This window comes from Nerophis lumbriciformis, linkage group LG03 (assembly GCF_033978685.3).
Source record: "Nerophis lumbriciformis linkage group LG03, RoL_Nlum_v2.1, whole genome shotgun sequence".
NCBI lineage: Eukaryota > Metazoa > Chordata > Actinopteri > Syngnathiformes > Syngnathidae > Nerophis > Nerophis lumbriciformis.
Genome location: NC_084550.2, coordinates 26,269,833 through 26,297,465, shown reverse-complemented (window position 1 = coordinate 26,297,465; position 27,633 = coordinate 26,269,833). Strand labels below are relative to the sequence as shown.

Below are 27,633 nucleotides of genomic sequence, written 5' to 3'. Positions count from 1 at the left end.
TCATTATTTGCTTTATTATATACTTTTATATTCATAATTTACATATTTATATATATATATATATATATATATATATATATATATATATATATATATATATATATATATATATTGCATTCTATTTTATTTACTTTGAATTTACTACCCCCTGACGCTATTTTGTACTGTTTTTGTACTTACTTTGATTATTATTTATCAACTGTTTGTAAATGTTGACATTTATAAATAAGGTTTATAAAATAAACTTTAAAAAAAATAAAAAATTAAAGAAAAAAAATTTAACAAAAAAAGAAGGAAAAAATTATAATAAAAAATAATAAAAATCAAAAAATTAAAAAAACAAACTTTTATATTCATAAATGTAAGGTTCTCAATACTCAACCTGTTTTTTGTGCCTTTAAAAAGAGTTAGAACTTTATTTTAAAATGCTATCTACCTCCAACAACCAAAATGCTCCAAATTTAAACTATTTATAGAACTTGTGTGAGCCTAAAACTATGCACATTACTAGATATATGTATCTACATATATATATATATATATATATATATATATATATATACATATATATATATATATATACACACACATATATATATATATATATATACCCGTTTATATATATATATATATATATATATATATATATATATATATATATATATATATATATATATATATATAGATATATATATATATATATATATATTAGAGATGCGCGGATAGGCAATTATTTCATCCGCAACCGCATCAGAAAGTCGTCAACCATCCGCAATCCACCCGATCTAACATTTGATCAGAACCGCATCCGCCCGCCATCCGCCCGTTGTTATATATCTAATATAGACGATGCAAGGCATTAGTGAGGTTATAAAGCTTTTGCCTGTTAAAGAAAGGAGACTGATCCAATGCAGTACAGACATTCGCGTGCCACGCTGTCACGACCCAGACGCACACCAGTGCGCAATCATATGGGAGCCGCGCTGAGCGCACCTCCAAGCGCGTCTCGCTGCCGGCGACGGCCGGGTATATGGGCCCGACGCTCCAGCGCCATCCATTTTCAGGGCTAGTTGATTCGGCAGGTGGGTTGTTACACACTCCTTAGCGGGTTCCGACTTCCATGGCCACCGTCCTAGCTGCTGTCTATATCAACCAGGGTGAGCCCCACCCCTTTCGTGAGCGCACTGCGCGCGGAGTGACCCCTGTTACGCGCCCCCGGCAACAGGGGTGGCGGGCAGGTAAGCTGCGCGGGCGGAGCGCGCGGAGTGACCCCTGTTACGAGCCCCCGGCCACGGGGGTGGCGGGCAGGTAAGCTGCTTACCTGCTGCGCGTGACGCCGGCCGCGGCGAAGGCGGACGAGGCGGGGTGTCGGTGCGGTGGGCGCGGTGGTGACCCTGGACGTGCGTCGGGCCCTTCTCGCGGATCGCCTCAGCTACGGCTCCCGGTGGGGCCCTCTCGGGGGAAGGGGCCTCGGTCCCGAACCCCGGCGAGGCGTCCCTTCTCCGCTCCGTAAAAGTGTCCATCTCTTTTTTTTTTTTTCTTCTGTTGTGGCATATGCAGCAGGTGCCTGCTCGTTTTTCGTATGTGGGTAACAACATTTAACTATGTATATATATTTCCGAATTGGTTTAACTGCCACCCGCCTGAATCTATTTAAAATCAAATTGTTTTTTATTTCAACCACCCGACCCGACCCGACCCGACCCGCCGATAAAATCTAATTTTTTAAAATTTCATCCGCCCGATCCGCGGATAATCCGCGGACTCCGCGGTTGTGCCCGCAAACCGCGCATCTCTAATATATATATATATATATATATATTTACATATATGTATATATATATTTTTTTTGTTTGTTTTAACATTTTACTATAATTACTTTATTGCATTAAAAACTCCCTATTGTACTGTTCTTGTACTTGTTCATATGTTTCTTTGTAAATGTTGAACTTTATAAATAAAGGTACAGTATATTTAAAAAAAAATACATTTGATATGTGGACAACTTTATAAATAAAAGTTTATGAAAAAAACCAATATGTATATATTTGACATGTGTTTGCCTTTTTACTTTATAAAACATCTTTGGGGATATATGTTATTAAATACTGGAAGTGTGTTACATTTATTTAAGATAAATGTGTTGTCATTCATCAGGTTTTTGTTATTCTCACGGCATTCTACTGGTCAGTTGTCTTAGAAGACGTTTGTCCTTTCGTCCGAGTAGTTTTCATCAGTTCATGCTCATAGACTTTGTTGGACAGATCTCGTCTCTAACTATTTGCCCTCGAACGTGATTTGCGAAGCGTACGCACAGGAAGTAGTGCTTTTTTTGCTGTTAGAAAGAATGTGTCCATCAACAAATAGTAACCATAGAATCAAATCGTTTATACCCTAGATTGAATCGTATCAAATCGTTCTGTTTTATGAATAAATCATTTTTCAATTGCATCGTAACCCAAAGAGATTTACATCCCTAGCTGAAACCCCCGATAAAAACCGCACCAATATGTTTGTTTCGGTACATTTTGATACAAATCTGCACATGCGCATTAATAGGGAATAGTCCATTGAATTAATTATCATTTATAGAACTTTTGTTAACGTATTTTTAAAGCGTACAAATAAAGACCAAAAACTACTACCAAACTTTATCTTTTTTTTTTTTACGCGATGTGAGGGGTTCCTCTCCACCCGGGTGTTGTTGATAAAAATTAGAGAATGCCTGTAGAATTATTTAGTTTTTCCCCCTTTCATTGTTGATTTTTTTTTTTTTGACAATGCAGGCTAGCCGTTGGTATATTACAGCAAAATATAACCTTGGTGATGAAATATAACGATAACGTATTTTTTTTTGTCTTATTCATGCTCTTACAAGTCGCATTGAAGTACACCACTCCCGTCTATACTTGCACAATTCCACGTGTCTGAAAATGAATGAATGTGTTGAACTCGAACCCTTCCACATGTGCCAGATTACAATCTGTTCGTTTCATGTTTTCATATTCTATAAATATATGCCATCTTTAAATAATGTCACAACCCAACATTGATTAAACGTCGTCAAAAAGCATGTTGTTTCAACGTTGTATTTGTGTTGTAGAATATTGGTTGCAAAATGAACAAATTTCAACAGTAAAATCAACGTCAGAACCCAAAATGTATTAAACGCTGTCAAAAAGCATGTTGTATCAACGTTGTATTTGTGTTGTAGAATATTGGTTGGAAAAATGACCAAAATTCAATGGTCAATGGTCAATTGGTTGGAAAATTACCAAAATTCAATGGTCAAATCAACATCAGAACCCAACATTGATTAAACGTTGTCAAAAAGTATGTTGTTTCAATGTTATGTTTGTGTTGTAGAATATTGGTTGGATAGTGACCAAAATTCAATGGTCAAATCAACGTAAGAACCCAACATTGACTAAACGTCGTCAAAAAGCATGTTGTTTCAACGTTGTATTTGTATTGTAGAATATTGGTTGGAAAAATGACCAAAATTCAATGGTCAAACCAATGTCACAACTGGTTGGAAAATGACCAAAATTCAACGGTCAAATCAACGTCAGAACCCAACATTGATTAAACGTTGTCAAAAAGTATGTTGTTTCAATGTTGTATTTGTGTTGATTGGATGGGAAATGACCAAAATTCAACGGTCAAATCAACGTCAGAACCCAACATTGACTAAATGTCGTCAAAAAGCATGTTGTTTCAACGTTGTATTAGTATTGTAGAAAATTGTTTGGAAAAATGACCAAAATTCAATGGTCAAACCAATGTCACAACTGGTTGGAAAATTACCAAAATTCAATGGTCAAATCAACGTCAGAACCCAACATTGATTAAACGTTGTCAAAAAGTATGTTGTTTCAACGCTATATTTGTGTTGTAGAATATTGGTTGGGAAAATGACCACATTTCAACGGTCAAATCAACGTCAGAACCCAACATTGACTAAACGTCGTCAAAAAGCATGTTGTTTCAACGTTGTATTTGTATTGTAGAATATTGTTTGGAAAAATGACCAAAATTCAATGGTCATACCAATGTCACAACTTGTTGGAAAATGACCAAAATTCAATGGTCAAATCAACGTCAGAACCCATCATTGATTAAACGTTGTCAAAAAGTATGTTGTTTCAACGTTGTATTTGTGTTGATTGGATGGGAAATGACCAAAATTCAATTGTCAAATCAACGTCAGAACCCAACATTGACTAAACGTCGTCAAAAAGCATGTTGTTTCAACGTTGTATTTGGGTTGGGAAATGACCAAAATTCAATGGTCAAATCAACGTCAGAACCCATCATTGATTAAACGTTGTCAAAAAGTATGTTGTTTCAACGTTGTATTTGTGTTGATTGGTTGGGAAATGACCAAAATTCAACGGTCAAATCAACGTCAGAACCCAACATTGATTAAACGTTGTCAAAAAGCATGTTGTTTCAACGTTAGGTTTGTGTTGTAGAATATTGGTTGGAAAAATTACCAAAATTCAATGGTCAAATCAACGTCAGAAGCCAACATTGATTAAACGTCGTCAAAAAGCATGTTGTTTCAACGTTATGTTTGTGTTGTAGAATATTGGTTGGAAAAATTATACAAATTCAATGGTCCAACCTATGTCACAACTGGTTGGAAAATGACCAAAATTCAACGGTCAAATCAACATCAGAACCCAACATTGATTAAACGTTGTCAAAAAGCTTGTTGTTTCAACGTTGTATTTGAGTTGTAGAATATTGGTTGGGAAATGACCAAAATTCAATGGTTAAATCAATGTCACAACCCGACATTGAATAAACGTTGTCAAAAATAATGTTGTTTCAACATTGTATTAGGTTTGGAAAATATTGGTTGGAAAATGACCAAAATTCAATGGTCAAATCAACGTCAGAAGCCAACATTGATTAAACGTCGTCAAAAAGCATGTTGTTTCAACGTTATGTTTGTGTTGTAGAATATTGGTTGGAAAAATTATACAAATTCAATGGTCCAACCTATGTCACAACTGGTTGGAAAATGACCAAAATTCAACGGTCAAATCAACATCAGAACCCAACATTGATTGAACGTCGTCAAAAAACATGTTGTTTCAACGTTATGTTTATATTGTAGAATATTGGTTGGATAATGACCAAATTTCAACGATCAAATCAACGTCACAACCCGACATTGAATAAACATCGTCAAAAAGCATGTTGTTTCAACGTTGTATTTGTGTTGTAGAATATTGGTTGGATTGTGACCAAATTTCAATGGTCAAATCAACATCAGAACCCAACGTTGATTGAACGTTGTCAAAAAGCATGTTGTTTCAACGTTGTATTTGAGTTGTAGAATATTGGTCGGAAAAATGACCAAAATTCAATGGTCAAACCAATGTCACAACTGGTTGGAAAATTACCAAATTTCAACGGTCAAATCAACGTCAGAACCCAACATTGATTAAACGTCGTCAAAAAGCATGTTGTTTCAACGTTGTATTTGTGTTGTAGAATATTGGTTGGAAAAATTACCAAAATTCAATGGTCAACTCAACGTCAGAACCCATCATTGAATCAATGTTGTCAAAAAGCATGTTGTTTCAACGTTAGGTTTGAGTTGTAGAATATTGGTTGGATAGTGACCAAAATTCAATGGTCAAATCAACATCATAACCCAACATTGATTAAACGTTGTCAAAAAGCATGTTGTTTCAACGTTATAGTTGTGTTTCAGAATATTGGTTGGAAAAATGACCAAATTTCAATGGTCAAATCAACGTCAGAACCCAACATTGATTAAACGTTGTCAAAAAGCATGTTGTTTCAATGTTGTGTTTGTGTTGTAGAATATTGGTTGGAAAAATGACCAAATTTCAATGGTCAAATCAACGTCATAACCCAACATATAAAATGTAAAGGTGCTAAAACTTTATCATTTTTTTACTAGACGTGCTTATGTTTGCCGGTAAGCCCAAACCGTGCTTTGTTGACAGACTCGGGTGTTGTTGATAAAAGTTAGAGAATGTCTTAAGAATTATTTAGTTTTTCCCCCTTTCATTGTTGAAAGATTGGGGACCCTGTCTTAAACTGTCTTATTTTGCTGTATTGGTCAATCACTTCCATAATTTACCTCTGCGTGCTTTAAAGTTTTAGCGTTGTGCGTGCATACTTGAGTTTTTAAGTCAAATTGTTCCCTGAGCATGTCCAGAGTTGCTTTTTTCTTCTTCTTGTGGTGCATGTGTGCAAGAGTGTGTGTGTCAGCGCAGTGACACTTGTCCTGCTGGAGAATGTAGACACACACCAGCTGTCAAAGGTGACACGATTAATAGTTCACCCGTGTTTACCAAAATAAATGTAAGACTTACATGAAGAAATGCAGAATGCAAATAGGCTCACTTTCATGCAACATGATGGGGGTTTTTTTGCGGATAATTCTATGAGGTCCTTTTTAAAGCACATTCATTAAGATTATTCCTATGATTTATGAATGATGGTATCATGCTTTTATTCTGAAATGTGTCAGTGCGATATTGTGTTTGCTAATGGGGTCATGCGCAGGTACGTGTTGACAATGTGCAGAATTACCAGCTTTTAAATGTACCGCATGTGTGAGACTTCATTTTAGGTAATGTCCCAGCAGGCACAAGACATTGATACAACATTGATACAACGTTGATTATACGTGCATTGTAGAATATTGGTTGGAAAATGACCAAAATTCAATGGTCAAATCAATGTCAGAACCTGACATTGATTAAACGTCGTCAAAAAGCATGTTGTTTCAACGTTGTATTTGTGTTGTAGAATATTGGTTGGGAAATGACCAAAATTCAATGGTCAAATCAACGTCAGATTCCGACATTGATTAAACGTTGTCAAAGAGCATGTTGTTTCAACGTTGTGTTTGGTTTGGAAAATATTGGTTGGAAAAATGACCAAAATTCCATGGTCAAATCAACGTCAAAACGTGACATTGATTAAACATCGTCAAAAAGCATGTTGTTTCAACGTTGTATTTGTGTTGTTGAATATTGGTTGGGAAATGAACAAAAACCAATGGTAGATCAACGTCAGAATCCAACATTGATTAAATGTCGTCAAAAGGCATGTTGTTTCAACGTCATATTTGGGTTGGGAAATGACCAAATTTCAATGGTCAAATCAACGTCACAACCTGACATTGATTAAACATCGTCAAAAAGCATGTTGTTTCAACGTTGTATTTGTGTTGTAGAATATTGGTTGTAAGAATGACCAAAATTCAATGGTCAGATCAACGTCAGAACCCAACATTGATTAAGCATTGTCAAAAAGTATGTTGTTTTAACGTTGTGTTTGTGTTGTAGAATATTGGTTGGGAAATGACCAAAATTCAATGGTCAAATCAACGTCAAAACCCAACATTGATTAAATGTAGTCAAGAAGCATGTTGTTTCAACGTTGTATTTGTGTTGATTGGTTGGGAAATGACCAAAATTCAACGGTCAAATCAACGTCAGAACCCAACATTGATTACATTTTGTCAAAGAGCATGTTGTTTCAACGTTGTATTTCAAATTTCAATGGTCAAATCAACATCAGAACCCAACATTGATTAAACATCGTCAAAAAGCATGTTGTTTCAACGTTGTATTTGTGTTGATTGGTTGGGAAATGACCAAAATTCAACGGTCAAATGAACGTCAGAACACAACATTGATTAAACGTTGTCAAAAAGTATGTTGTTTCAACGTTGTATTTGTGTTGTAGAATAATGGTTGGGAAATGAGCAAAATTCAATAGTCAGATCAACGTCAGAACCCAACATTGATTAAACGTTGTCAAAAAGTATGTTGTTTCAACGTTGTATTTGGGTTGATTGGTTGGGAAATTACCAAAATTCAATGGTCAAACCGATCAACTTAAGAACTAAACATTGATTAAACATCGTCAAAAAGCATGTTGTTTCAACGTTGTATTTGTGTTGTAGAATATTGGTTGGAAAATGACCAAAATTCAACGGTCAAATCAACGTCAGAACCCAACATTGATTAAAGTTGTCAAAGAGCATGTTGTTTCAACGTTGTATTTCAAATTTCAATGGTCAAATCAACATCAGAACCCAACATTGATTAAACATCGTCAAAAAGCATGTTGTTTCAACGTTGTATTTCAAATTTCAATGGTCAAATCAACGTCAGAACCCAACATTGATTAAACATCGTCAAAAAGCATGTTGTTTCAACGTTGTATTTGTGTTGATTGGTTGGGAAATGACCAAAATTCAACAGTCAAATGAACGTCAGAACACAACATTGATTAAACGTTGTCAAAAAGCATGTTGTTTCAACGTTGTATTTGTGTTGTAGAATAATGGTTGGGAAATGACCAAAATTCAATAGTCAGATCAACGTCAGAACCCAACATTGATTAAACGTCGTCAAAAAGCATGTTGTTTCAACGTTGTATTTGTGTTGATTGGTTGGGAAATGACCAAAATTCAATGGTCAAATCGATCGACTTAAGAACTAAACATTGATTAAACGTCGTCAAAAAGCATGTTGTTTCAACGTTGCATTTGTGTTGTAGAATATTGGTTGGGAAATGACCAAAATTCAATGGTCAAATCAACGTCAGAACCCAACATTGATTAAACGTCGTCAAAAAGCATGTTGTTTCAACGTTGTATTTGTGTTGATTGGTTGGAAAATTACCAAAATTCAATGGTCAAATCGATCGACTTAAGAACCCAACATTGATTAAACGTCGTCAGAAAGCATGTTGTTTCAACGTTGTATTTGTGTTGTAGAATATTGGTTGGGAAATGACCAAAAAACAACGGTAGATCAACGTCAGAACCCAACATTGATTAAACATCATCAACAAGCATGTTGTTTCAACGTTGTGTTTGTGTTGTTTGGTTGGGAAATGACCAAAAGTTAATGGTTAAATCAACGTCAGAACCCAACATTGATTAAACGATGCAAAAAGCATGTTGTTTCAACGTTGTATTTGTGTTGTAGAATATTGGTTATAAATAAAACCTGAGCCTTGTTTTTTACAAATACTTAGGCCTACTAGGCTACTGTGTTGTAATGTTGGTCAGTATTGTGGTAGTTGGAGCCTTTTCATGGGTGGAATAGTTAACTATTCTAAGACTATTTTTATTCGTTTTCTTATTACACATAACAATTTTTTCACATATTCTAATATCGTCATGACGCCCATTTATTATAAGGTGTATTTATTAGGTGACAGATGTGTCAGCAAAGTCAACATGGACTGGGAAAGTGACCCGACTCAAAGGGCAGAGCGGGCCAGGCCATGTATGGTCTTACGTAAAACCCCCAGATGGCCCCAAAGGAGCATGTGACTCGGAAAAGGGAGGCGGCGACTGTCGTCTGCCTGACCAGGGGGCTCCCAGGCGCCAACACCGGGGGCCACAACACCTGGGCGGAGACGATCCGGTCGGAGAATTTGTCATGACACAACGCAACTTATATACTGTATTTGTCAAACTAAATCACTACTTATTATGGTAATAGCCTTACCAGTTTTGCTTCAATACAAAACAAGCACAGTAAAAGTACAAAACCAGTGAAAGGTTGTGTAAATGGTCAATAAAAACAGAATACAATAATTTGCTAACCCTTTTCAACTTATATTCAATTGAATAGACTGCAAAGACAAGATATTTAACGTTCCAATTGGAAAACTTTGTTATTTTTTGCAAATATTAGCTCATTTGGAATCTGATGCCTGCGACATGTTTCAAAAAAGCTGGCAGAAGTGGCAAAAAAGACTGAAAATGTTGAGGAATGCTCATCAAAGACTTATTTGGAACATCCCACAGGTGAACGGGCAAATTGGGGGGGGGGCCGTGAATGGGTGGAAAATAAGCAGCTTCCGTGAAATGCTCAGTCATTCACAAACCAGGACGGGGCGAGGGTCACCACGTTGTCAACAAATGCCTGAGCAAATTGTTTAAGAACAACATTTCTCAACCAGGAATTGCAAGGAATTTACCATCTACGCTCCGTAATATCATCAAATAGTTCAGAGAATCCGGAGAAATCGCCGCACGTAAGCCATGATATCACGCACCTTGGATCCCTCAGTCGGTGCTGCGTCAAAAAGCGACATCAGTGTGTAAAGGATATCAACAACACCCAGAAACGCTGCCAACTTCACTGCTTTGGGGTTTTGTACAATAAGAAAAACTGGTATTTTTGGTAGATGAAGACGACATTTTTTAGGAAAAATGTGCGGATCGATACTGAAATATCGATACCGCCGATACCAGATCTTTGTGCTCTCGTATCGATCCTCTAATCAAAATATCGATACTTTTGATACTTTAGTTCAGGGGTGTCCAAACTTTTTCCACCATACTGAAAAGTCAAAGTATGCGGGGGTCGTACTGACATTGTTTTATTTATTTTTTTTAAATGATAAAAACAGATATTGTGTCAGTTTTGTGTTATAGATGACTAAGTATATTATTATTAATTATTGTTTAGAACATTGAAGCTTTTTCTCATTACATGCCGATTTTTTTGCTGGTTTTCTTAAAAAAATTTTAACTGTTTTTTTTAATTTTATTAATAATAAGATTGTGTAACTGCATAACCTAGTGTGCTTTTTTAGTGTATATTTTAATTTCATTTATATATCTTCTAATATTTTTCAAATGTATTCATAAGTTAGTACTATTTATGTTTTTAATTAACTAACTAACATAAACTCTGTTTATATTTTAAGTAAATTGTATTTTTATTTTGAGATCTTCTAATATTTTAGATCTGGGGTGCTAAGAACAGATATTATATATATATATATATATATATATATATATATATATATATATATAAATATATATATATATATATATATATATATATATATATATATATATATATATATGTATGTATATGTATATGTATATATATATATATATATATATATATATATATATATATATATATATATATATATATATATATATATATATTTAAAAACTAAACTTTGTTATAGGTGACTGAGTATAATTTATTATTATTATTATAAATATTATTAGTTTAAAAATGCTTAGCTTTTTTTGCTTACATTCCGATATTTTGCTCTTTTTCTTTCATGTTTAATCTGTTGTTGTTTTTCCCATGTAAGAATAAAATAAAGATATTAATACAATTGTGTAACGGCATAACCTAGTGTGTCAAAATCTAAAATATTAATGTTCAACGACACATTTAACAGCGTTTATTATTGTTGTTGCAACTTTTAAAATCAATTCATAAGTTAGTATTATTTTATTTTTAATCAAATAACTAACTAAATTTAGATGTATTTATTTTTTAGTATATTTAAATTTCATTTAAAGAGCTTGTAATATGTATCAAAATGACTCATAAATTCTTATTTATTATTTTCAATTAACTAACTAACTTAAACTTAGTTTATATTTTAAGCATATTTAATTTTTATTTTGAGACTTTCTAAGATTGTAGATCAGGGGTGCTAAAACTGATGTTATAAATATTTAAAAATTGTGTGATAGGTGACTATGTACATCATTAATAATTATTAGTTTAAAATGTTTAGCTTTTTGCCATTACATTCTGATATTTTGCTCTTTTTATTTTTAGTGTTGTTGTTATTTTAGATATGGTATTATTTGAAAATACACAACTTGTTAAATTTTAGACATGTATTTGCAATTTTACTCGGTATCGGATCGTAAAGAAAATAAGTGGTATCGCACATCACTACGAGCTGGAGCCTATCCTAGCTGGACTGCATATATTCATATATATTGCTTCAATTTCAATTAAAATGTATTTTCTCGTATATATTTTAACATTATAATTGGTATGTAAACTTTTACAAATCCAAGCGAAATAAAGCAAACTAAGAATTTATCTGTTAGCAAAATGGTGCAAATGAATAAAAATATAATTTTTCTCGACCTTGGTAGTTTTTGACAGTAATGTGTTTATACAAGTTCGGATTGAGGTATGGTATGGCAGTTCCAGTATGAAACAAACGCACACAGCTGCACTCGGTCTCTGGCATTTTGTGTCCTTCCAAGATCAACTGGAGGCCGGGCGGGAGTAAAAAAGTGAACCACTGCGAGGGTCTGGTCGCACCGCCGGGGACTTCCACTTGCAGAGTTCCATACTGATGAATCTCCACACAACAACACTCGTTTGCCGCGCTCCCCGTGTGTCCCACCTGCACCGCGACAAGGTCAAGGGACATGCAGGCACAGCCGGAATGTTTTTGCGAGAGAAAAAAAAATCTGCTGTTTATGTTATGAACTTGTTGCAAGATTATTCGTAGGGCACACATAACACAACCTATATGACAATATCCAAACAACCTTCTCTAGTCAAGGTGCAAAAAAAAACAAAAAACAGACATGGTCACACATAACACAACCTATATGACAATATCCAAACAAGCTTCTCTAGTCATGGTGAAAAAAAAACAAAATAAACAGACATGGTCACACATAACACAATCTATGTGACAATATCCAAACAACCTTCTCTAGTCATGGTGAAAAAAACAAAAAACAAAAATAAAAACAGACATAGTCACACAGAACACAACCTATATGATAATATCCAAACAACCTTCTCTAGTCATGCTGCAAAAAAAAAAAAATGAGTTCAGGATGAGCGCCTCCAACTGTCATTCCCAGTGGCCCGTCCCACAGTACAAGGTCTCCGATACCTCTGATCCGTTGAGGTGCTAGCTGGCCCTCTCTGTGACTTATGAGCAAACTGACTTCATCGGGTCTTGTCAGAGCTCCAAGTGGGACATCCGGAAAGAATTTCTGCAGCCGTTTGGAGTCCACACTTTTATGGATGTCTACAATGCTGTCCAGACCATAACAGACCAATTGATGAGATTGCATAGTGCCTCTTGAAGTCTTCACTCTGATCTTCAAGAGGTACCGCTTTGTTTCCACAATGGTCTTCATTCCTCCGACACCATGTACAATGAGTGTGATGTCTTCGCTCCTGAGGTTCAGTTTGTCTGCAGCCTTGTGAGTGATGTAGTTGGTGTCGGACGCCAGGTCGATCAGTGTTCCAATCTTTTCTCCAGCGTTTGCGGTGACCTCCAATAACATCATCATTACTGGCAGTTCTTGCAATCCACTTTCAGCTAAAAGTCCTGATTTCACTTTTGTGGTGTTGAACGTCTTGGATGCAGCATTGGAGAACGCATCACGGAACTGCCTTGCCAGCTCTGGGGAAAGCTTCTTGACAAAGTTCTCTTGTTCTTCTGTGTATGTTCTCCTGCTTTTGCCATCCATTGAGCCAGGTTTGTTCTTTTTCTGTCCCGAGCTGCTTTTCTTGTTTGGACAGAGGTAGAAATGATGCTCAGGTGCATGTTCATCCTTGCAGGCATGGTTGGTGCATAGAAAATCATCTTTGCAGTCTGAACTGTCATTATGGACTTCAAGACATCTCTTGCATGCTCCCAACTTCTTAGCAGCAGCCTTCTTCTCTGCAAGCTGAAGTGCCCGGAACTGCATGCAATAGTACAGCTTCTTCCTGTGCTTCCCATCTCCACAAACAACACAGCCAGTGCGGTCATCACTTGCTTTGGTGGATTTTGTCCTAGCATGTCTTGGTTCAGGCTTCAAATCTCTCTTGTTAGGTTCCTCATCCAGTTGTTCCAGCTGCTCATATATGCTCTCTTGCTCTTTGAGGAAGTCCAAGAGACCGTCAAACCTGCTTGCTGGATTCACAGCATTCCTGGTGTCTGCTGCATAGATGAGCCATTCCTTTCTGAGAGGTCCTGGGAGTTTCCCCTCAATCGACTTGGTCACAAGTGGGTTTTTGATGGCACCGGTGTCCCCAAGCTCACTGAGATCTTGAAGCGCCTTCTCCACATCTTGGATTAGCTCCACGACTTTTCACGGCTGGTTACTTTTGACGGGTTGGATTCTTTGCAACTCCTCCACTATCTCTATAGCAATGGAAGTCCGGTTGCCATAGCGGTTCTCCAGAACACGGAAGATGTCATCGGCAGTGTTATGAGTGGTGAGACGAAGGTCTTTCCTGATCTTGTCCTCAACACTGTCCAGCAATTGGGCCTTCTTCACCTCCTTGGAACCAGTTGGCTCACCTTGTCTCTGGAGTGCTTCCCAGTCCTTTTTCCACCTGTGGAATTCACGTTTGTTTCCAGTGAATTTAGGAAGGGCTGTGGGTTTCAACTTGATGGCTGGCACAGGATGACTGGGAGCAATTGGTTCCCTCCTGACTTCTTCCTTTATCCTCTGTTGTATGAAGTCAGCCTTCTTGGAAACCAACTTGGTGGTCTGTAGTTCCAGACCTTTTAAGCTTGTCAGAATTTCAACTACTGTATCGTCAGGGACCCATTGTCTCCACCGACCATGCACCTCCTTTGCAGTCTTCACCAGTCCTTCCAGGTGGTTCAGCATGAACTCATATCCATCCAGGTTCATATCCTCCGGTTCCACAGCAGTGGTGCGTCTACACTCCTCATCTGCTGCCAGAAGAGCTATGGACATTTCATTTTTTCCAAACTTGTCCCACAGGGCCTTCTGGAGTTGACCTTTGACCTTTGCCCGCTTTGACTCTCACTCCTTTGAAGTATTATACAGATCTTCTTGTTGCTCTTGGGTGAGTTCAGTTTCTCCATCTTTTAGCTGTGTCAGAAGTTTGGCCTCTACCTTGTCATTGGCTTCCATGACTTTGTCAGCTGCTGCGATGAGTGTCTTGAAACTGTCTCTGAGCTCTTCCTCAGACAAGTCATCATGGTTCCTGGTGAGGCTGTTGACAAGGCGGGTGAATGATGCTTTTGCAGTTGTCCTCTCGATTTTTAGCTGGTCAAGCACCTTCTTGTCAGCCATATTTACGACACAAGTGAAGTTGGAGTAAATTTGGTGAAATTAACTTTTAAATCTTTGGTCCAGATCTCCTTTTCCTGGTTGTCCAGTGGGGGATCGGTTTTTCTCTAGTCAAGGTGCAAAAAAAAAAAAAAAACAGACATGGTCACACATAACACAACCAATATGACAATATCCAAACAAGCTTCTCTAGTCATGGTGAAAACCCCCCAAAATAAACAGACATGGTCACACATAACACAATCTATGTGACAATATCCAAACAACCTTCTCTAGTCATGGTGAAAAAAACAAAAAACAAAAATAAAAACAGACATAGTCACACAGAACACAACCTATATGATAATATCCAAACAACCTTCTCTAGTCATGGTGCAAAAAAAACAGACATGGTCACACATAACACAAACCATATGACAATATCCAAACAACCTTCTCTAGTCATGGTGAAAAATAATAATAAAAAAAAACAGACATGGTCACACATAACACAAACTCTATGATAATATCCATACAACCTTCTCTAGTCATGGTACAACCCCCCCCACACAAAAAAAAAACAGACATGGTCACAAATAACACAACCTATATGACAATATCTAAACAACCTTCTCTAGTCATGGTGAAAAAACCCCAAAATAAACAGACATGGTCACATGGTCAATCTATGGGACAATATCCAAACAACCTTCTCTAGTCATGGTGAAAAAACAAAACAAAAAACAGACATGGTCACACATAACACAACCTATATGACAATATTCAAACAACCTTCTCTAGTCATGGTGAAAAAAACAACAAAAAACAGACATGGTCACACATAACACAACCTATATGACAATATCCAAGCAACTTTCTCTAGTCATGGTGCAAAAAAACCCAACAAAACACAGACATGGTCACACACAACACAACCTATATGATAATATCCAAACAACCTTCTCTAGTCATGGTGAAAAAAAATTTAAAAAAACAAACAGACATGGTCACACATAACACAACCTATATGATCATATCCAAATAACCTTCTCTAGTCATGGTGAAAAAACCCAAAAATAAACAGACATGGTCACACATAACACAATCTATGTGACAATATCCAAACAACCTTCTCTAGTCATGATGAAAAAAACAAACAAAAAACAGACATGGTCACACATAACACAACCTATATGACAATATTCAAACAACCTTCTCTAGTCATGGTGAAAAAAACAACAAAAACAGACATGGTCACACATAACACAACCTATATGACAATATCCAAACAACTGTCTCTAGTCATGGTGCAAAAAAACAACAAAAAACCGACATGGTCACACATAACACAACCTATATGATTATATCCAAACAACCGTCTCTCGTCATGGTGAAAAAAACAACAAAAAACAGACATGGTCACACATAACACAACCTATATGACAATATCCAAACAATCTTCTCTAGTCATGGTGCAAAAAAATAAAATAACAGACATGGTCACACATAACACAACCTATATGATAATATCCAAACAACCTTCTCTAGTCATGGCGCAAAGAAAACCAAAACATAATTATAAATCCATTATATTAACTATTAATCGGCCAACATTTTTAGCCCCCAAGTCAAAAAGTTTGTACAATAAAGTATTATATTTGCAGTAGTAGTATATTTGTAGTAGTATCCTAGTTGTATTCTTGTGCATGGTGCATCTTGCAGGTTGAGGTCTGGACTCCACACGCATAGACGTCCAGTTTGAGTATCTTCTGAGTATGTTTTGACTTTATTTTGGAGCAAGATGTAATGTCACAACAGTAATATTTCTGCAAGAGTGCGGCCATAATAACATTAATATGAATATGAATATGAATGTGCATGCAGAGAGATGTTATTATTGTGGAGCAGGGCCAGGGAGAAACCATCTGATGGCAGCAGATGGAGGGAGAGGAGCAGGGAGTCAGGACCAAACGCTCATGGCCTCTTCTCGGGGCCATGGTTTCACTTTGGATCCCGTCCGCTCCAGCGCGTCCCGTGCTAAACTTTGGGGAGGGACTAGAGAGAACTTTCTAGATGATGTGTCTTGGTCTTGGGTTTACGGTCAGACAGTTTTAGCTGTAAATTCCATCAAGACATCAGCTAATAAATAATATGTTGAAAATGTTTTCTAAAAATGTGTTTTTTTTCAAGACTGAATAATATTATTTTAAAAATATCAATAAACCAAATAATAACAATAATAAAACAAAAATCATGATTATATACATACATTGCTTTTACTATATATATATATATATATATATATATATATATATATATATATATATATATATATATATGTATATATACATATATATATATATATATATATATATATATATATATATATAGCTTTTTTCGGTTGGCAAAACAGGCTTGTATGGATGACATAGCCTTTTTTTCTCCCTGACCTAACATATATATATATATATATATATATATATATATATATATATATGAAACAAGCTATATATAGCTTGTTTCCGTTGGCGAAACAGGCTTGTAGGGATGAAATAGGTCAGGAAAAAACGCAGAGACTATTTCATCCCTACAAGCCTGTTTCGCCAACCGATGCAAGCTATATATATATATATATATATATATATATATATATATATATATATATATATATATATATATATATATATATATATATATATATATATATTTTAGGTCAGGAAAAAACACAGAAGCTATTTCATCCCTACAAGCTAGTAACACAGAGGCTAACATATATATATATATACATACATATATATATATATATATATATATATATATGTATGTGTGGGAAAAAAAATCACAAGACTACTTCATCTATATATATATATATATATATATATATATATATATATATATATATATATATATATATATGAAACAAGCTATATATAGCTTGTTTCGGTTGGCGAAACAGTCTTGTAGGGATGAAATAGCCTCTGTGTTTTTTCCTGACCTAACATATTTATATATATATATATATATATATATATATATATATATATATATATATATATATATATATATATATATATATATATATATATATATATACTGTAAATATATATATATATATACTGTAAATATCCATCCATCCATCCATTTTCTACCGCTTATTCCCTTTGGGGTCGCGGGGGGCGCTGGAGCCTATCTCAGCTACAATCGGGCGAAAGGCGGGGTACACCCTGGACAAGTCGCCAACTCATCGCATATATACTGTAAATATATATATATATATATATATATATATATATATATATATATATATATATATATATATATATATATATATATATATATATATATATATATGAAACAAGCTATATATGGCGTGTTTCAGTTGGCGTAACAGGCTTGTAGGGATGAAATAGCCTCTGTGTTTTTCCTGACCTAACATATATATATATATATATATATATATATATATATATATACACATGTATATATATGTGCAACCAAAATGTTTTGAATTTCAAATCCAAACAACCTTCCCCAGTCATGGTTGTTTGTTAATCAATTTTTGGTTGAAAATCTTGTTTGTTTGTTTCTTTGGTTGTGTTACCTGCCTGGTTTGTGGGCATAAGAGAGAAGCGTGCCAGCTAGCGAGCTAAAAGCCAGTCGCCAGCCAGCACTGTGCCTGAGACTTACCTGACCTCACCCTCCTCGTTGCAGAACGGAGCGGTTCCAGGCGAGTCGGTGAAGAAGGACGAGAACTCCCGGAGAGGAAACTGGGGCAACCAGATCGAGTTTGTCCTCACCAGTGTGGGCTACGCTGTGGGCCTGGGCAACGTCTGGAGGTTCCCTTACCTCTGCTACAGAAATGGAGGAGGTAAACACTTCATTCTAGAACAAGTTGCTGTTTGCATTGATATTATTAAGTTCTGTTGTCATGCTACGTGGGCATCTGGACCATGGCCACATGGCCACATGGCACCTGGATCAACGCCACATGGCCACATGGCACCTGGACCATAGCCACAGCAGAACCTCGTTAATGTGATGTCTCAGGTTTTTGGAGAGGAAGTGGTGTGTGTTGTTGCCGTCCAATGACTTCTGTCCAGAACCGTCTTTATTTTTGGTCGGGATGTTTTTATGTTGTGTTTTTTTTTTCCTGATAGATTTTTAAGGTGAGAAAAATGAAAATAAAGTTATAAGAAAACTAACCTTATGAGATTCTTTAGGAAAAAATATTGCGGTTTCACTGCATCACATTATGGTATTCTAATTACAAATATATGTATGTATATATATATATATATATATATATATATATATATATATATATATATATATATATATATATATATATATATATATATATATAAATAAATATACGTATGTACGGGTTGGGGAGGAGACCCTGCCCCAAGTGGAGGAGTTCAAGTACCTCGGAGTCTTGTTCACGAGTGAGGGAAGAGTGGATCGTGAGATCGACAGGCGTATCGGTGAGGCGTCTTCAGTAATGCGGACGCTGTATCGATCCGTTGTGGTGAAGAAGGAGCTGAGCCGGAAGGCAAAGCTCTCAATTTACCGGTCGATCTACGTTCCCATCCTTACCTATGGTCATGAGCTTTGGGTTATGACCGAAAGAACAAGATCACGGGTACAAGCGGCCCAAATGAGTTCCCTCCGCCGGGTGGTGGGGCTCTCCCTTAGAGATAGGGTGAGAAGATCTGCCATCCGGGAGGAGCTCAAAGTAAAGCCGCTGCTCCTCCACATGGAGAGGAGCCAGATGAGGTGGTTCGGGCATCTGGTCAGGATGCCACCCGAACGCCTCCCTAGGGAGGTGTTTAGGGCACGTCCGACCGGTAGGAGGCCACTGGGAAGACCCAGGACACGTTGGGAAGACTATGTCGCCCGGCTGGCCTGGCACCCCATCACCCAACCATGCAAATTTTGCATTTCCTTTGGAAATCGAGGTCCCAGAGTCTGGAGGAAGACAGGAGAGGCACAGGATCCACGTTGCCTGAAGTCTAGTGTAAAGTTTCCACCATCAGTGATGGTTTGGGGTGCCATGTCATCTGCTGGTGTCGGTCCACTCTGTTTCCTGAGATCCAGGGTCAACGCAGCCATCTACCAGCAAGTTTTAGAGCACTTCATGCTTCCTGCTGCTGACCTGCTCTATGGAGATGGAGATTTCAAGTTCCAACAGGACTTGGCGCCTGCACACAGCGCAAAATCTACCCGTGCCTGGTTTACGGACCATGGTATTTCTGTTCTAAATTGGCCCGCCAACTCCCCTGACCTTAGCTCCATAGAAAATCTGTGGGGTATTGTGAAAAGGAAGATGCAGAATGCCAGACCCAAAAACGCAGAAGAGTTGAAGGCCACTATCAGAGCAACCTGGGCTCTCATAACACCTGAGCAGTGCCAGAAACTCATCGACTCCATGCCACGCCGCATTAACGCAGTAATTGAGGCAAAAGGAGCTCCAACCAAGTATTGAGTATTGTACATGCTCATATTTTTCATTTTCATACTTTTCAGTTGGCCAACATTTCTAAAAATCCCTTTTTTGTATTAGCCTTAAGTAATATTCTAATTTTGTGACACACGGAATTTTGGATTTTCATTTGTTGCCACTTCAAATCATCAAAATTAAATGAAATAAACATTTGAATGCATCAGTCTGTGTGCAATGAATAAATATAATGTACAAGTTACACCTTTTGAATGCAATTACTGAAATAAATCAAGTTTTTCAAAATATTCTAATTTACTGGCTTTTACCTGTATATATGTGTATGTATGTATATATATATAAGTACTTATGTATATATGTATGCATGTACAATATGTACAGTATGTATGTATGTACATATATTTATATATATGTGTATATATATGTACGTGTGAATATATATATGTATATATATATATATGTATACACATATACTGCATAAATGTACATGTATGTATTTATGTATGTGTGTGTATATATATATATATATATATATATATATATATATATATATATATATATATATATATATATATATATATATATATATATATATATATATATATATATATACATACAGTATATATATATATATATATATATATATATATATATATATATATATATATATATATATATATATATGTGTGTGTGTGTGTGTGTGTGTATTTATGTATGTGTTACTGGATAAGAGTTAAAAAAAAAGGTATGTTCAGTGAGTTTGACTGTTAGAAGAATAATAGTAAATAATGTTTGCCTGATTCATCTTTTCCTTATGAAATGATTCATACTTAGGTGATGTTCCTCCCGGTTCCGTGGATGTGTCGCATGTATGCGGTGCATAGATACAAGCGTTGCAGCAGTTACCATGGCAACACCGTGCTGTACTGGGGTCCTCTTGCTTTTTTCCTGACTGGCCTGTTCCCCCCTCCCCTCCCTCCCTCCCCCACAGGTGCCTTTATGCTCCCGTATTTCATCATGTTGGTCTTCTGCGGCATTCCACTCTTCTTCCTGGAGTTGTCCTTTGGACAGTTCGCCAGCCAGGGCTGCCTGGGGGTCTGGAAGATCAGTCCCATGTTCAAAGGTGTGTGCATTTGTTTGTGAGTCCGAGGTCCTCCTTTTGTTTTAATGCCACAATAGGGGAAAAAAATGATGGGTTTGCAGTGCAGATTCAAGAAAGTCCACACCAAATGTATTAAAAGTAGCGCAGAAGGAAACATTAGAGAACACAAAGGAGAATTTTTGTTCAAAATTTTAGATTGCAAAGCCGACAAGATATAGTTAAATCAACAATTCAAGGGCATCTTTTGAAAGAGGGGCTATCAAATTGGGACGTGAGTACAACAGGAAGACACAGTAAGAGCGGGGAGAACTGTAAGGGGGAGCACATAAAGAGGAAGGACTCATATGACGTATTCGATTAGACTGACATTAGATTTTAGATGAAATGAAGCATTGTTTTACATGGCAGGTTTGTATGAAATGTAACATGCATGAACTGAGGGTATTTAATAGGAAGTTGTGCATTTGCCCATCAGTTTGTGGCACAACATAGTAGGGAGCGGGAAGAACTGTAAGGGGGAGCACGAAAAGAGGAAGGACTCATATGACGTATTCGATTAGACTGACATGGTAGGCTGCATTGTTGAACAGTTGGGTTCCAGTCAAAGCAAAGGTTGAAAAAAAAATCATATTTTAGATGAAATGAAGGATTGTTTTACATGGCAGGTTTGTATGAAATGTAAAATGCATGAACTGAGGGTTATTAATGGGAAGTTGTGCATTTGCCCATCAGTTTGTGGCACAACATAGTAGGGAGCGGGAAGAACTGTAAGGAGGAGCACAAAAGAGGAACTACTACCAACTACCTGGTATCGGATCGATACCTAAATGTGTGGTATCATCCAAAACTAATGCAAAGTATCAAAGAAGAGAAGAATAAGTGATTATTACACTTTAACAGAAGTGTAGATAGAACATGTTAAAACAGAAAATAAGCAGATATTAACAGTAAATGAACAAGCAGATTAATAATCATTTTTTACAGTTTGTCCCTTATAATGTGTACAAAATAATAGGTGTATAAATGACACAATATGTTACTCATTAGGAGTCTTTGTTTGTTTACTTACTACTAAAAGACAAGTTGTCTAGTATGTTCACTATTTTATTTAAGGACTAAATGAAAATAATAAACATATGTTTCATGTACACTAAGACTTTTTTGTTAAAATAAAGCCAATAATGCAATTTTTTTAGGTCCCCTTTATTTAGAAAAGTATCGAAAAGTATCTTTGTCCTGATACCAATATTTTGGTACCGGTACCAAAATGTATTTCGATACTTTTCGGTACTTTTTCGAAATAAAGGGGACCACAAAATTTTTTGTTATTGGCTTTATTTGAAGAAAAAATGTTAGTGTACATGAAACATATGTTTATTATTGTCATTTAGTCCTTAAATAAAATAGTGAACATACTAGACAACTTGTCTTTTAGTCGTAAGTAAACAAACAAAGACTCCTAATTAGTAACATATTGTGTCATTCATACACCTATTATTTTGTACACATTTTGAGGGACAAACTGTAAAAATTCCTTATTAATCTACTTGTTAATTTACTGTTAATATCTGCTTATTTTCTGTTTGAACATGTTCTATCTACACTTCTGTTAAAATGTAATAATCACTTATTCTTCTCTTCTTTGATACTTGACATTAGTTTTGGATGATACCACACATTTAGGTATCGATCCGATACCAAGTAGTTACAGGATCATACATTGGTCATATTCAAAGTCCTCATGTGTCCAGGGACATATTTACTGACTTTATATACGGAGAATATCGCTCGTATCGTTCCTGGCACCTCTCCTCACCATCCAAACCTGATTAAGACACTATGTGTGTGTATTGGGTGCATTCATTGTGTTATGTGAGACTCATTTAGGTATCGATGTGATACCATGTAGTTACAGGATCATACATTGGTCATATTCAAAGTCCTCATGTGTCCAGGGACGTATTTACTGACTTTATAAACATAATATGAATTTAAAATAAATGAAAGAAGATTTTCTGATTGACTAGTATTGACTAGATACGCTCCTGTACTTGGTATCATTACAGTGGATGTCAGGTGTAGATCCACCCGTGGAGTTTGTTTACATTGTGACGGCCGGTGAGCTATTGTATCCTCCTACGGTGTGTAGTGAAGCATGTTTAGCTATTCCTCGTCCTCCAGTGAAAATAGTACTTGTAAGAAACTTAAATAATTAGTCGCCACGGAAGCCAGGATTGGTGATTTATAAGTAGCTAGCCACCTTTATCTTTACTTTTTACACCAAAATGCGTCCGTTCTCCCTTTTCTGTCTACACACTGTGTCTGCTTGTAAGTACTCGGTGTGTGCGCGCTGCCGAACATGCTCCTCTGCTCCTAAAACCAGCAGAACCGGTACTTTTTAGAGGCAGTATAGTACCGAATATGATTCATTAGTATGGCGGTACTATACTAGTACCTGTATACCATACAACCCTAGTACATATACATATATATATACACACATATATATATATATATATATATATATATATATATATATATATATATATATATATATATATATATATATATATATATATATATATATATATATATGTACACCGTCATAATATGTATTATGACGGTATAGGGACTCAAACTGTACATTTCTTAAAAAAAAAAAAATGTGCGCATGCAAAAATAAAATAAAAGCTCCCACTGGCAAATGAGTGCAGCAGCTGCAAAGTCCAGTGTTATGTTGACCTGACCCCGGACTCCAAAGCACCAGGACCTCAGTTCTCCGACTTGGATTCTCAGCTCAAAATACAGTTTTTTGTCTGAAGAGAATACAACCTTTGCCTCAGACCAAACAGGTGATGTAAATATGACATGGTGGAATAGTCTCTAATTGTACGCCCCCTGTCTCAGGTGTGGGCTACGGCATGATGGTGGTGTCCACCTACATCGGGATCTACTACAACGTGGTCATTTGCATCGCCTTCTACTACTTCTTCACCTCCATGACCAGCCTGCTGCCGTGGACGTACTGCAACAACCCCTGGAACACGCCCGACTGCAGCGGCGTGGTCAACCAGCTGAACGGCACGCTGGCCAACGTCACCCGCCGCGCCGCCGCCGAGGTCGGCGAGGTGGTGAACCGCACCAAGCGGACCAGCCCCAGCGAGGAATACTGGAAGTAAGAACCCCGCCCATTGCCACTTATGTCCTATTGGGGCCTACAAACATACCTGCCAACTCTGTTTTATGGTATTACCGGATTTGATCATTGTTAATCATGCCGTTATTTAAGCCACACCCACCCAATTAAAAAAAAAAATTGTTTATTATTTTTTTTAAATATCAACAACACCTGACTATAACCCACAGATATATACATTGTGAAATGAGTTATTTACACAGAAAAAACTTGTATATGTTTATTTACATACCTTAGTTGTTTCAACGGTGCCTGTAACAAGGCAGTAAAATGGACGATTAAAAAAAACAGAAGCCACTAGCTTCCGGAAGCTAGCTCTCCAATCAGCTAAACAGACTCAATAAAATCCACAGTGACGTTTTGGTGAATGTACGAAAGTGAAACAGTACTAAATTCTAATATATTTCCTCAAATGTACCCTAATATACGGGCTGTTAATCATGCCGTTATTTAAGCCACACCCACCCATTTAAAAAAAAAAATATATATATATATTTTTTGAAATATCAACAATACCCGACTATAACCCACAGATATACACATTGTGAAATGAGTTATTTACACAGAAAAAACTTGTAAATGTTTATTTACATACCTTAGTTGTTTCAAACGGTGCCTGTAACAGGGCAGTAAAACGGCCAATTAAACAAAACATAAGCCACTAGCTTCCGGAAGCTAAATAGACTCAATAAAATCCACAGTGACGTTTTGGTGAATCTACGAAAGTGAAACAGTACTAAGGGGAAAAAAATGATAATGTATTTCATCAAATGTACCGTACTTTCCGGGCTGTTGATCATGCCGGTATTCAAGCCACACCCAAAAAATGTTTTGTTTTTACATATATTAGCAACGCCCGACTATAAGCCACAGTTGTGAAATGAGTTATTTACATCGAAAAAAATGGTAAATGTTTATTTACATACCTTAATTGTATCAAACGGTGCCTGTAATATGGCAGTAAAACGACTGATTAAACAAAACAGAAGCCACTAGCTTCCGGAAGCTAGCTCTCCAATCAGTTAAACAGATTCAATAAAATCCACAGTGACGTTTTGGTGAATTTACGAAAGTGAAACAGTACTAAAGAAAAAAAAGCTAATATACGTATTTCGTCAAATGTACTGTCATTTCCGGGCTGTTGATCATGCTGGTATATAAGCCACACCCCAAAATTTTTATTTTTACATATATTAGCAACACCCGCCACAGTTGTGAAATTAGTTATTTACACAGAAAAAAATGTGTAAATGTTTATTTACAACCTTAGTTGTTTCAAACGATGCCTGTAACAAGACAGTAAAACGGCCGATTAAACAAAACAGAAGCCACTAGCTTCCGGAAGCTAGCTCTCCAAACAGCTAAACAGACTCAATAAAATCCACAGTGACGTTTTGGTGAATGTACGAAAGTGAAACAGTACTAAATTCTAATATATTTCCTCAAATGTACCGTAATATACGGGCTGTTAATCATGCCGTTATTTAAGCCACACCCACCCATTTAAAAAAAAATATATATATATTTTTTGAAATATCAACAACACCCGACTATAACCCACAGATATACACATTGTGAAATGAGCTATTTACACACAAAAAAACTTGTAAATGTTTATTTACATACCTTAGTTGTTTCAAACGGTGCCTGTAACAGGGCAGTAAAATGGCGGATCAAACAAAACAGAAGCCACTAGCTTCCGGAAGCTAAATAGACTCAATAAAATCCACAGTGACGTTTTGGTGAATCTACGAAAGTGAAACAGTAGAAGCGGTAAAAAAATGCTAATGTATTTCGTCAAATGTACCGTACTTTCCGGGCTGTTGATCATGCCGGTATTCAAGCCACACCCAAAAATTTTTTTACATATATTAGCAACACCCGACTATAAGCCACAGTTGTGAAATGAGTTATTTACACAGGAAAAAAATGGTACATGTTTATTTACATACCTTAATTGTTTCAAACGGTGCCTGTTACAAGGCAGTAAAATGGCCGATTAAACAAAACAGAAGCCATAAGCTTCCGGAAGCTAGCTCTCCAATCAGTTAAAATCCACAAGGACGTTTTGGTGGATTTACAAAAGTGAAAAAGTACTAAAGAAAAATAAAAAGCTAATGTATTTCATCAAATGTACCGTCATTTCCGGGCTGTTGATCATGCCGGTATTTAAGCCACACCCAAAAAAGACATATTTGTACATGTACCAGCAACACCCGACTATAACCCACAGATATACACGTTGTGAAATGAGTTATTTCCACAGAAAAAATGTGTAAATGATTGTTTACATACCTTAGTTGTTTCAAACGCTGCATGTAACAAGGCAGTAAAACGGCCGATTAAACAAAACAGAAGCCACTAGCTTCCGGAAGCTAGCTCTCCAATCAGCTAAACAGACTCAATAAAATCCACAGTGACGTTTTGGTGAATTTACAAAACTGAAACAAATGCTACTGTAAGTTAATAACACTAACAGACGCTTGTAAGCGTGTTAGTTTATTCGCTAATTAATTACTTTACGATAGCACGTACCAAAAACACACCTACAGACATCACGCACTGTACGGTTTAGTAAGAATGACTTGCTTTAGTTATATTGTAAAACTTGCTTTGCTTGGAGTGACGAATGAAGAAATCATTTCCAGTGGAAACGTTACAAACGGTTATGCTTTCGGCACCAAACAGGAAGTACATTTTCAACTCTGTCGGCGCTATTTGTCGAATAAACAACATTATGGCCGGTTGGCGAGAAAAAAATACATACATTAGTTGCACCGTTTCATAAGCCACAGGGCTCAAAGCGTTGGAAAGGGTTCATTATGTCTTCTTATTCATGTACTTTTTCACATTTTCTTGTACTGGGACCGTATTTTTGGTATTTTAGATGGACTTTTTTTACCTGCAGTCTCCTTCAGAAGGGTCACCTGACCACCGTGGTAAAAATTATATCTAATATACCGAAAATATGGAAGTTTTTTTTATAAGAAAATTGGAAAAAGTAAAAACAAAAAAGCGTCGTAAAAAAAGTTCGGACA

The 27,633-nt window shown here is 36.4% G+C and overlaps 1 protein-coding gene across 2 annotated transcripts in view; it reads left to right on the top strand.

The window, feature by feature from the left end:
• slc6a9 (solute carrier family 6 member 9) overlaps nucleotides 1-27,633 on the top strand; it is a 187,210-nt gene that overhangs the window by 117,153 nt on the left and 42,424 nt on the right. For both annotated transcript variants that reach the window (XM_061936109.1, XM_061936101.1), the window contains 3 exons: nucleotides 18,548-18,704; nucleotides 21,289-21,420; nucleotides 24,307-24,574. In XM_061936109.1, coding sequence (XP_061792093.1) covers nucleotides 18,548-18,704; nucleotides 21,289-21,420; nucleotides 24,307-24,574 — 557 coding nt within the window. The remainder of the gene's footprint in view (nucleotides 1-18,547; nucleotides 18,705-21,288; nucleotides 21,421-24,306; nucleotides 24,575-27,633) is intronic.